Source organism: Meles meles, chromosome 5 (genome assembly GCF_922984935.1).
Source record: "Meles meles chromosome 5, mMelMel3.1 paternal haplotype, whole genome shotgun sequence".
NCBI lineage: Eukaryota > Metazoa > Chordata > Mammalia > Carnivora > Mustelidae > Meles > Meles meles.
This window is the reverse complement of record NC_060070.1, coordinates 1,827,980-1,840,180: the sequence shown is the minus strand read 5'-3', so window position 1 is coordinate 1,840,180 and position 12,201 is coordinate 1,827,980. Positions and strand designations below refer to the sequence as shown.

The 12,201-nt window shown below is 60.9% G+C and overlaps 1 protein-coding gene across 1 annotated transcript in view; it reads left to right on the top strand.

Moving 5' to 3' along the window:
* The window catches only part of KIF25 (kinesin family member 25), a 39,392-nt gene that overhangs the window by 6,502 nt on the left and 20,689 nt on the right, over positions 1-12,201 (top strand). Inside the window, 5 exon segments of the mRNA XM_046005842.1 lie at positions 650-715; positions 5,286-5,408; positions 6,901-7,039; positions 7,672-7,775; positions 10,610-10,698. Coding sequence (XP_045861798.1) covers positions 650-715; positions 5,286-5,408; positions 6,901-7,039; positions 7,672-7,775; positions 10,610-10,698 — 521 coding nt within the window.

The window sequence follows — 12,201 nt, the reverse complement described above, 5'->3', positions numbered from 1 at the left end:
GGGCTTTCCCCTTTGCTCTGGTTTCCTTGCTGGCCCTGCCAGCCCTGCCCCCACCTTGGGCAGCCACTCTGTCTCTGAACCCATAGACTGATTTCACTGGTGTTGCCACGGTTCCCCCAGCTCACTTACCCATGCGCTGGCTCTTCCACGTCTCCCATGAGGATGGGAGCCCCGCATCTGATCGGTTCACAGCTGTGTCCACAGTATCCAGACAAGTGCTTGGCGCATGACAGGTTGCTAACAGGTAGCTTTTCAGTGTGAGCTCACATAAGGACAGAAATGCTGATTTTAGTGTGTTCCAGATTTTAGGTTGCATACAGGTCACCTGGAGCTCTCGCTCACATGCAGACTCTGGTAGATCTGGGGTGGGGCGTTTTCAGCAGTTTAATTGGGCTCTAGTTTATGTGCCATAATGTAGGATTCTGCGTTTCCAGCAAGCCCCAGGAGCGGCAGCCAGGGACCGCACTTGGAGTGGGGGTCATAGATGCAGGGCACGTGGGCTCTGTCCGTGTCAGAAACAGCCCCCTGCCCCAGCTGACCTCCCCCAAAGCTCTTCACTGACGCGGGGGCTGGCTTCCTTCCGGGGTGGGGTGCTTACTGATGAGTATCGATTATGGTGATAATTTCCCTTGTTTGGTCCTTGTCGTAGGCCCAAGAAGAGCGGATAGTTGAGCTGGAAACGGAAAATGCTGTTCTCCACCTGCGACTGGCTCAGGTAGTGCCCCCACGCGTCTGGCAGGTAGAGCTGGACTGAGTCCTGCCTGGGCTCCAGGCTGCCGCCTGTCCTGGCCTTCCCTCTCTGCCATGCAGCGAGGTAGCCAGGCCCCCGCCTCCGATGCAGCATGAGGTCTGATCCCGTGCTCACCAGTATCTAGTGAGGACTAAGTTAGTGAGGGGCCTGCACTTTACTGAGGTCCGACTTATGGACATGCCTTCCCCCAGCTGAAGCGTACGTGTGGGTGTTCAGTCCACTTGTGGTTGCCTGGCCATTGTGACACCCCCTTTGCCTGTCCCCCCAAGGACCTTCAGGCCACTCAGGTTCATCCCCTGCCCTCCCCCACGTACTGAGCAATCCTGGCATCCTGGCAAGGACCCTTGCGTGAGTGGACCCCGGTCCGCCACACACCTGAAAGGGAGGGAGCATGGCAGAGAGCGCCAGGCGGCAGGAGTCTGTCCCTTCTGGTCTCGAACAGCCCGCCAGCCGCTGCTGCCCCCTCTGGAGCCCTGGCTGGGCCCTGCATGCCACGCGAGGAGGAGAAGGCCACGTGAGGACAGAGCAGGGGACATGACGCAGCATGGCCAGGGCACCTCAGTGGCCACGGGAGCCCAAGAGGTGTGCGGGTCCTGCCCCAAAGCCTCTGGGTTTGGGGCGTTGGCCTTCAGGATTGTGAGCCGATGCCCTTGTGTTGTCCTGAGTCTCCCACGTGGTGGTCATTTGTTAACAGAGGCCAGTCTGGAAAGCTAGGACTAGTCTGCGTCCCTCATCTGTAAGATACCTCTGCAGACCTCTCCTGAGGGCCTCCCAGCGGAACTCAGGCTTCAAACCCTTGATGCTCCTTGAATTACCCTGTCCCGTTTCACTGAGCCGGACTCAGCCGCACGACATTTGTAGGTTAAGTTAGGGCTCTCCAGACTGTCTCCTAAATGAAGCACTAATTTATCTGCTTGCTTTGCGAGCGCTTCTGGCCCGAGCCCAGTGAAGCACGTGTCCACGTTGCACCCAAGCCTTCCCATGCGCTTCGAGGGGCGTGGACGGGCCAGCGGCTGGACCCCACGGCTCGTGCCCTGGGGCCCTTCGCCCATTGCAGGGCTCGAGGTGTGGAGCAGGTGGTTCATGGAGTTCACGACCCTCCATGGCCGGGGCTGCCACGAAGCTCCAGTTCACGACCCTCCATTGCCGGGGCCGCCACGAAGCTCCAGCCGTGTTCCCAAATGTCATCGAGATGAAATTGAAAACATGTTTTTCAAGTTAAGATCATCAGGCATAGTGTGTCAGTTACACAAAAATCCTGTAACATTTTTGGCATTTGTATGGTAAGTCTTCTTCGTCATTTTTGATGATTATAAGACAGAACATCTTCCTTCTGTGGCGCAGGCCTCCTGCACAGCCACGTGCCAGGGAAGGGGAAGGGCGTGCGGGACTCTTCCAGGAGCCGCTGTCCACCAGGCTCGTCCTGGGTGCAGAGAGTGGCTGGTCACACCTCTGGGGCAGCTCGTCCTACGCGTGGACACTGTTCCTGTTTTCAGTGTCTCTCTCCAAACGAACCCGCGGCCTCCCCAGAGCCCTGGGCTGCTGCTTCTGGGCTTTGCTGCTCAGTCCCCCGGGCGCCGGCGACTTTCTGCCTGTCCCTCCTTGGCCAGCCCGGCCCTGGACGCCATATGGCCCCACGTCCCACATGCCGGACTCGGTCGCTTTTCTTCATTTCCCTCTCAATTCCCGTTGGACCTACAGTCGGTGCCGGAGACTTCGGAATACAGGTCTGGATGTTTAAATCAACGTACATTATATTTTTTCCGAGAGAATCTGAGCCTTCAGAGTTTAGGGCCTTTGTTTTGCTTCAGTCTTATCTGTAGCCACATGATGGGTGGAGGCAGTGAACCGAGTGACGTCCGGAGCGCTAGTCTGTACAGGCCCGTGCCCACATGGCTGCCGGGACCTCCTGCACCCAGGACGGGCCTGTGCGTTCTCTGTAGCTGCCGTCATCCCACGGCTGGGCGGGCTGCCCTGAGCTTCCCTGCGTGTAGGGTCTCCTCAGTGTGGACGGCTCACATCAAGAATAGGTCCTCCTTACACGTGTGACTTTGTCCGGTCATAAACCCAATAAACTGTGGAGCAGAAAAAGAAAGAAAGAAAGAAAGAGAGAAAGAAAGAAAGAAGGAAAGAAAGAAAGAAAGAAAGAAAGAACAGGTCCTCCAGCCACGGTGGCCCGTCCCACCAGCCACCTCCGTGTCCCCTTCACTGTCGCACATGTAGCTTGGGCGTCTCCCCTGCTCCTAGTACACGAAAGAGTCTGCTTGATGTGGTTTTGGGAGAATTACAGTCAAAAGCTTTGACTGGGGGCGCCTGGGTGGCTCAGTGGGTTAAAGCCTCTGACTTCGGCTCGGGTCATGATCTCAGGGTCCTGGGATCAAGCCCCGCATCGGGCTCTCTGCTCAGCAGGGAGCCTGCTTCCTCCTCTCTCTCTGCCTGTCTCTCTGCCTAGTTGTGATCTCTGTCTGTCAAATAAATAAAATTAAAAAAAAAAAAAAAAAAGCTTTGATTGGAAGGAAACACCCATCCTCGCAGTCTGGAGCCCAGGGAAGACGTGGGTTTCCACAACCGTGGGAGCTGCCGTGAGGCCTCAGCATTGGGGTGGAGGGGAGCGGGCCCCGCCGTGTTGGGACAGTGCCGACCCCGGCCATTCCGACGGGTCCATCCCAAGAGGCGCGAGCACGTCTCCTCTCTGGCATTTACCAGACGCCCCCCGCTCTGTAGCAGCAATGAGAGAAGGGACAGGAGAGCGGCTCAAAGGGAACAGAACCCCCCGTCCCCTCCACTCCCTTGTCGGACAGTTGTGACAGAATCCTCTCATCTGCCATCTACCTTCAGGGCACCGAGCGGAGTTCAGCCGGAAGTGCCTGCCTCACTCCAAGCAGAGGAACTGAATTAAATGAAATCGCCATCTGGTTTAGTTTGTTCCCTTTCCGTCAGCAGAGACGCGACCTGGGGCCGCATGACGGTTAGCCAGGGGCAGGGCCTTGCCTCTCCCGGCCGTGCTCCTGCCCAGCTCATCTCCGTGAGATAAGGACTGTCCTGAGTCGTCGGCGTGGCGGCAGCGTGCGGGCCACAGCGTGCAGAGCCCTGGATCTACGGGACAGGCTTCCCGTCCGGCACGGAGGGGGCCAGCCCTGCCCAGCGGACGGCAGACTCGCCTCTGTCGCCTGTGGTAGGAAGAATCATAGTGAAGAACATTCAAGCACCAGGGAAAGATCCGCCGCCGGGCAGGACCACTGACCCCCCACGCTCGGGCGGCGCCGGTCCGCAGGGTGCTTCATCCCCAACCCGGCCTGTCCCGGCGCCACAGCAGCTCCTGTTCCAGGCGCTCCCGTCTCCGCGGCTGATGTCCCGCACGCTTTCTGTGCTGTCCACAGCCGGGGCAGACGCTGAGGGGAGCCCCGCACCCGCTGGGACTCCTCCTCGCCACAGGGGCGCTTCGGGGACCAGGTGTCCCCCGTCGGCCTCACCGTGCTGGGAGGCCTGCGTCCTCCGCCTCCGCGGTCTTCCTGAAGAGAAGCCGGTTCCCGCTCACGCAGCGAGCTGACGCGCCCTGCGCCTCGGAGCCGCGCCATCACATCAGATATGTGGTGAGGACGCGGTGAGGACGTGGCGAGGACAAAGAGGACATCGTAAGGACGCGGTGAGGTCGTGGCGAGTCGCTCTCCCCGAGCAGCAGCTGCCACGGCGCTGTGACTGCCGGTACCCAGCCGCGTGTTTGCTCCTCCTGGGACTCCGCGGCCGGTGTCTGCGGGAGGCCGTCCGCACCGCTACGAGCCACAGGGACACAGCACCAGAGCGTCAGGACTCAAACACTGTGGCGCACAAAGCAAAGCAAAATCCAGAACGCATCACCATTCCCTTGGGACCTGAGTCACGGCCCCTCTGCAGCGGGCCACACAGGCCAGGGACCCCGGAGCCGCAGGGGCCCCAGTCTCGTTCCGCCGTCTCACCTCCTGGATATGCCAGTTTGTCCCTGAATGTGTCCTGACTCTTCTTCTCTGTCCCCCGTGATAGCCCCCTTCACTCCGTCCTCGTCCACCGACTCCCGGAGCCGTCTTCCCAAACGAGGTTTCTGTCCTGAAAATCTCCGCGCACTTGGCATCGCCCTGAAGGAAACACCGAAGCAGCGACCCTGTGATTGACGGGGTCTGCGGCCTCCCCCCACCCCCGTCCCACTCACTGTCCTCTTCATTGCTGCAGTGGCCAGACAACCTCGGTCCTTAAACCTGCCGCAGGCAGACGCCTTCAGGACCCCCGCACCCCGTGTCCACACGGCCCCACGTGAGCCCCCCATCCCCACACCACACCCCTGTCCCTGCACCCTCTGTGCCCCCGTACCTGTGCCGCGTAACTCCCCTCAACCCCCACCCCTGGGGGGCCCTGTGCAGGCCGAGGGGTGCGGCCGGGCAGCGGCAGGTGAGGCAGGTGGGGCTCAGCAGACAGCGGTGACCAGCCTCCCCTCGGAGAAAGCGCACCTGCTCTTAGGAGTGGACACTCTGAATCGTCTTTATTCTCTTGTGCACAACAGCACCGAGGAAGGAGCGGGAAGGGGGCCGGCACGGCCGCTCAGCTCTGCTCCCGGTGCCCTGAGCGGGAGCCCCCGCGGAGAAGCGCAGCCCTGACCGCACCCCAGCTCTGGCGTCACGTTCAGGTAGGAGCAGCGCCCCGGGTGGGTCGCGTGTTTGCACACGGCCGTCTGCGCCCCTCACTCACAGGTGCGTGTCTCTGGTGAGACTGGGGAAGTTTAAGCCTGTGAGCACAGATCCCGTCTGAAGGGGTAGGAGGAGCCTTGGTGTCGGGAAGCGAAGCTCCTCGGTGGCAGGCGTGGGGTCCTGGCATGTTTGCCCCGTGGCCCCCTTCGCGAGGCGGGAGAAGCGTGCCTGTGCTGGGGACATGGGGCCCTGGCGCTCCGGTCGGGAGCTCTGCCTTCCTGGTGGCCGCCTGCCAACTCGGAGGCCTGGGGTCCTGCGCCCATGCGGGAAGGAGAAGCACCGTGTGGCTGTGGCCGGGCTGTGTGACACAGGGGAGGCAGGGTGGGCCTCTCCTTTAACCCAGTGTCACGGAGCAGACAACGGCTTTGTTGGGGCCGGGACAACCCCGACGCTCGCCACCGCCGTCACAGGGGCGGCTCCTGGTGAACCGCTAAGGTGTCGGGAAAGAAAAGTCAGAGCGCGGCCATGGCTCAGGGCGCCTGGCAGGTGTCCAGGGCGAGCCGGTGCTGGTTATTTTTATACTGTGGTGTGCCCAGGAGCATTGTTCACCTTTCCTTACAAACAATGTGACCGGGGTAGAAATTAGGAGGGGAAAAGAAAGATCATTATGACAACAACAGAAACGCCATCTGTAAACATGATCAGTCCGCCGACAGGCTTGTTGTCCGGCCCACGGACCGCGGGAGTGCGTGCAGAGTCGCCTGTCGCCTCGCAGCTCGGTGGAAGGGATCCGTATTTGGCCACAGCGTGTGACTTTACCCGCGTCCTATGTGCTAACAATGCGAAATGTCAGTGTGGACATTCTCTCAGAAAGTTTCTGATATGGAACATACGGAAAGGGTCTTTTGTACAGAAAAGAAAGACTTAACCAAGGACATGTATCTCAGATCGGCGGGGATCTCGTGATTCACTTGCTAGATGTCAAACCCCAGGACGTCAGCTCCTTCCTTCTGGGCCACTTGTCCTGGTGCCAAACAGTGCCCCACGGCCTCAGAAGGGAAGAGCCCCTGACGTGAGGGGTACCACTGATTGGCTGCATTGTCCCCCGAGTTCTCTGAACACCCTTGCATGAGCACCTGGACGTGGGTCACAGAAGCACAGGGGCCAGCCTGGCTGTCGCCGTGAGCTCAGGACAGTGTGGTCCCGAGGGCGGTCGGGGCAAGAGACCGGAGCTCCTTTCCTGCGTGCGGAGGGCAGTGTGGGGACTGAGGCCTGGCCGGCCTCGCGAGGAAGTGCACGGCGGACGAGAAGCTGTCCTCCCTCTAACGTTGGAGAGCTTCAGCTCTGAAGAGACGCAGGTCCTGGGAAGTCTGTGCGTGACTGTGTTCCCCGTGTGGCTGTGGTCTTGTTTTATAGACACGCACTTGCCTATTCCAAATGGTGCCATGGGACCCGTGACATTATCTCAGCCGTGTGTGTTCTCTGGTCCAGACCCTGAAGCACGACACAGAGGCGCTGCGAGCTTCTTCTCTGGAGGTTTTCAGGGCTTGCCGGGAGCACCTGCAGGACGGGCTTTCCGCGGTGGTGGCGGCCGTGCAGAGGGCACCGCTGTGCCACGAGGCTTTGCTAGGTAAGGTGAGGCCCTAACCCAATGGCTGCCCGGCCCGTTGCCAGGGACAGAAGCCTGCCGGGGATTGGAGGTGGCATCAGCTGTGACTTTGTGCTGCTGCCTGGGAATGGACACGAGAGTCCCCCTGTCCTCTGGGGACAATGAGAAGCTCCCTTAATGCTGATGCTGGCCCTGCGCTGGGGCCGCGTCCCTGCTGAGTCTCCTGTGTCAGATGTCCCTGACGTGTGGTGTGATGTCCCTTCTGTCTGGTCACCTCTTTCTTGGGCTCGGTCACTCCTGGGTGGAGATGGGGATGTTCTGGTCACCTACCAGACTTACAGCCCGGGGAGCAGGGTCCTTTGGCCGCAGGGCTGTAAGGGCTCGTCCCAGCAGCACGGTGGGAATGAGGCCAACCTCACTAGGAGGGTTCTGCTCAGGGACCCTCCTGCTGGGTCTCAGGTGACAGGTGGGCACATGCACGCTCGCGGGCAGTCCTGCGTGTCCCGCGCTCCAGGAAAGGGGACCGTGCGGTTATCTAATGGGCAGTAGTGTGCCTCGGGACACGCAGTCTCCTGCAGGCGGAGCAGGCCGCGGGCGTCTGAAGATCCCCTCCTGAAACCGCATTCACTCTTGGGGTGAAACTGCCCCCGCAGCCTGGCAGTCCAAGGCGGGCCACCTCCAGAGGTCCTTGCAGGACGTGAGCGCGCGGTATGAGCTGGAGAGGCAGAAGAGGAAGGCGCTGCACAACCGTTTGGTGGTGAGCGCAGTCCCCAGTCCAAGGAGGGGCGGGACAGGGGACCTGGAGGAGGGACCTCAGTGGAAGGTAGGGGTGGGGGTGGGGGTGGATAGGCGAGGAGGAGGAGGTGTGGCCACAGAGGTAGGTGGGGCCGATGGGAGGCGTGGCCCTCGGGGAGGTGTGGCCCGTGGGGGCGGGGCCCGGTGGGAGGCGGGGCCTGCGGGAGGCGGGGCCGCAGGCTGGAAGGGGCGCGGCTGAGCGGCAGCGGGAAGGGCGGGGCTGCGAGAGCCCTGGCTGAGTGCGAGGGCAGGGGCAGGCGCTGGTCCTCGCTTTCTTCCGTGGCTAGGAGGACGCCGAGGCTGGCTCGCCTTCCCCTCTAGTGGTGTGGGGCTGAGGCCCGGAGGTGTGAGGACCCCGGTTCCGTGTGTGCTCAGGGCGAGGCCAGAGCTGATGGTCTGTTGCATGAGCTTTGCTCCCCGGAGATCTGCGGGCGTGGCGGGCTCAGGGCCCCACGGAGCCTGTGCTCCTGGGAAGTGCCCCCGGGCTCCCCCCAGGCTCCTGGGAAGTGCCCCCGGGCTCCCCCACGGGTCGGCGGGGCCCTCCCTGTCCTAGGCTGCCTGCAGGCGGGCTGGGGCTCTGGGCCACGGCAGCAGAGGGCATGCACGGAGCGTTTCCTGCTAGCCAGGCGCTCTGGAAGCGCTTGGTGCGTGTTCATACCTCGTCCTGACCTCGTGCCGCCCTGCTGCACAGACCAGGTGAGAGATGGGCCAGGAGCTGCCGGCCCCGCTCTCCCCCCAGGGCCTGAAGGGGCTGGGCGGGCCCTCGGCGGAACCATGTCCGGGGGCACGAGGCTTGGCCCCCCAGCTGCGTTCTGCACCCTGGAAGCCCGGCTGACAGACAGTGGGTCTCAGCGTCGGGGAGACCCGGGGACCCGAGAGCCGTCCAGCCCATAAATCAGTGGTAGGTCTTATTCATGCTGATGGAACAAAAACAGCTGTGCTTGGCGACCGGTTGAACCAACCAGCTGTGAGTCCAGCGTAAGGTTTGGGACCGATCACGAGGGAATAGTTTCTGATGCTCAGAGGGCAAACGTGCTGCTCACGGGAACCAGTAGGCATGTGCGAGAATGAAGATGTCCCCATGTCCTTTCCAGGTGCCACATCAAGAGAACAGGAGAGATGCAGAGTATCTGGTTTTCAGCCAGGCATCTGCAAAAGCATGACATAAAGTATTAATGACCAGAATGTCAGTATAAGAGCTCGGAGGCCAGCCCCCGCCCCCTGGGTTTTTGTGTCTGTAGAGAAGGCACAGGGAGGAGGGGCAGGCGCGATCAGCCAGGGACGGGACCCCTACCCGGATGACGACTGGGAGAGAAGCTGTGCAGGGAAATCCTCTGGGCTCTGCCCAGACTCTTTGGATCCTAATTGTTACTGACCTGACGGAGACAAGGATATAAATTTGAAAGGGATTTATACCAAACGTATCGAATGGCAAAGAGTATCCCAAAGTATTTCCACAGGATAGAGCCCTAGGCTAAGCAGAACGCAGGTGACAGGTGCAGGCCGATGTGCAAGTGGCGAGAGCAGGTGCCGAGAGAGGTGACTGCCGGCAGCATCGCCTGTGACTGACGTCAGTTTTTAAATGGGAGAACGTGCCGGAACTCGCAGCAGCAGCGGCAGCGTGCTTGTTAGCGGGGGTCCCTCTTGCAGCCCTGCCACAGGAGCTCGGACCCCAGGCTCAGTCTGGGGACCGGGTCCCTCCCCAGGCTTCCCGGATCACACTGGGCTGTGCCGATGGAGGCCCGGTGCGCGTGAAGCGGAGGTGGCCGTCCCTTCCTGTTGGTGACAATTTTTCACTCAGGGATGTAGCCACCTCTTAGGTCGCCTGACACCGACCTTCACCTGCTGTCCCCCAGGTTCTGCCTGGCCCTCCCCCTCCTTCTGCATGGTCTTTCCTGTGTTGTGACAGTGTTGGCTCCCAAGCCCACGTCTGCCCCCAAGGTGCTGGATTCTGGTAGAACCACAGCGACGCTGACAATTCCCATGCTTTCCCGCTGACGTGTCTGTCATCTGGGAGGCTCGGGAGGAGTGCGTGGCCCCCTTCCGGTGGGTGCGGAATTCCCAGTGTCAGGTGACAGTCCCAGGCACCGACTAGGTCGTTGGTGTCAAGGCTGCAAGGACGGTCAGAAGGTCAGAAATGTGCAGCTGGAGATGAGCTGCTTGTTCTGGACACGGCCCTTCAGGAGTGATAAAAACCCGGTGCTTTAGCTGTCGGGGGAATGTGCAGCGCCGCTGTGCGCTGAGGGCTGGCGGGAGGCGCTTGGCTTCCAGGGCACACGGTGGCAGAGTTTGTGTTTCTGACATGCTGTGCCGTGAAGGAGGAACAGACGGCTTCATTATGGTGTCGATGTTGGGAAAGGACCCGTGGGCAAACGAGGCCAGCGCCATGCCAGGAAGCGTGTCTGAGCACAACAGGACAGTCATTTGCCAGGAACACATTCACGTGGGAATTTTTAAAAAGCTTGAAAGTGGGGCGCCTGGGTGGCTCCGTGGGTTAAGCCTCTGCCTTCGGCTCAGGTCATGATCCCAGGGTCCTGGGATCGAGCCCCGCATCAGGCTTTCTGCTCAGCGGGGAGCCTGCTTCTCTCTCTGTCTCTGCCTGCCTCTCTGCCTGCTTGTGAGTGATCTCTCTCTCTCTCTCTGACAAATAAATAAATAAATAAAATCTTAAAAAAGCTTGAAAGTGCGCTGAGTGCCCAGTACCCTTCCTGGGGACTTGCTCAGAAGCCAGGACCCGGGATGCCCTCTCCAGGGAAACGGTTCCTCCGCTCACAGGTGGAAACTCTCTGGTTGCAGGAGCTGAAAGGGAACGTCAGAGTTCATTGTCGTATCCGCCCTCTGCTGCCTTCCGATGAGGAGTTTGACGGTCGGGCTTCCTGGGACAGGTGATCTGCTTCTGCGTGGTGTGCGCGCGTGCGTGTGCGTGTGTGTGCGTGCCCATGTACATGTGTGTGTGCGCGCGCACGTGTCTCTTTGAAGGAAAAAGAAAGTGCAGCCATTTCCTGAGCCTCCTGTGTTCCTGCCCCTGGCCCCGAAGCAGGATTTCTCATGCTCTGGGGGAGGGTGATTTTCTGGAAGGAGCTGAGTAGTTAATAGGCCGCTGGTTGTGGCTTGAATGTGGCCAGAAGTTCTGAGAGAGCCCCGTGTGGGTTGTACGGGTTCTGCGGCCCGATGGGGTCAGGCTTCTTTCAGCAACTGACAGGGCCAGGCTCTGGCTGGTCCTTCTCTGTCCGTTAGTCTGTCAGAGGAAAGGGGCATCCTTCTTTACTGACTCTGGAGACCCCTCTGGGGTGCGAGAAGGTCACCAGTGTGGACGCGGCTGGTCCCTGTGGCTTGGACAGAGTCCTGGTGGTATTGATGAACAGCACAGAACTACCTGACATTGTTTTAGTTGGCTGTTTACCTGAAAACCGTCCTCAGTAGGACCTTCCCTTCTTCCCCAGATGAAACAAACCCTTGCAGAAAGGTCGGCCCCATTGCCTGTGGAATGGATCCCACACTCTGGGCCCTCCGGCCCACGCGATGCTGCCCACTAGCCCCCTGCTTCCCTTAGGTCAGCCTTGGGGGCTCTGCGGCCGACAGGCTCTCACCCCTGCCCTGTAAGTTGGCTCATGTCGGGGGCCTCCCCTTGTCTGCGGAAATCTTGTTCTCCTGGAGGGGCCTCCCTCGCGGCTTGCTGACGTGTGTGTCATACGGCCTAGCGCGTGACTTCGGAAGGCCTTCAGGAGGCCCTGGGCCAGCCCTACAGTGTGAAGCACAGTTCGTATCTCTTTGGCAGCGACTGGGTATCTTTTCCACCCAGTCTTCCATTGCTAGCTCGGACCTTGCTGGGCCGTGGTGGCCGGCGGCCAGCAGCCGACTGTCAAAGGGCCGGAAAGCCAGGAGTGTCAGGAACGGCGGCGTACCACACGGCTGGCGGTCCTGCTGCGTGGTGTCTCCCTGAGCGCGGGGTTCCCGTGGCGTGAGCGACATCTCGCTGCCGGGGCTGGGCTGTTCGCACCGTCCCGCAGCCCGGTGCTGCTCCTCCGGTCGGCCTGTGGGCGCGTCCCCAGCGGCCTCGCGAACTTTCCTTCACGTTCCCGCCTCACCTCTGTTCACTTGACGTTCGCTCTGGAGCGCATTGCGTTTTCCCAGGTTCCCGACTGCCCTCGAAGCCCCTCATTCCCGAAGACGGAGACGATGCTGTGAGGCTTGAGACTCGGGGCAGAGGTGTGCTGTCTGCCCCACGGCACGCGGGGGTAGGGAATGAAGAGCAGAGGTGGGGGAGAAAACACTTCCGGAGAGTGGGAGGAGGGAGGAGGGGAGGGAAGCCGAGCAGCAGGGAAGCGTCGGAGACGTTGATACAGGAGGGAGGCGTGGGGGGCAGAAGGGGCACAGAGAGATGAAAC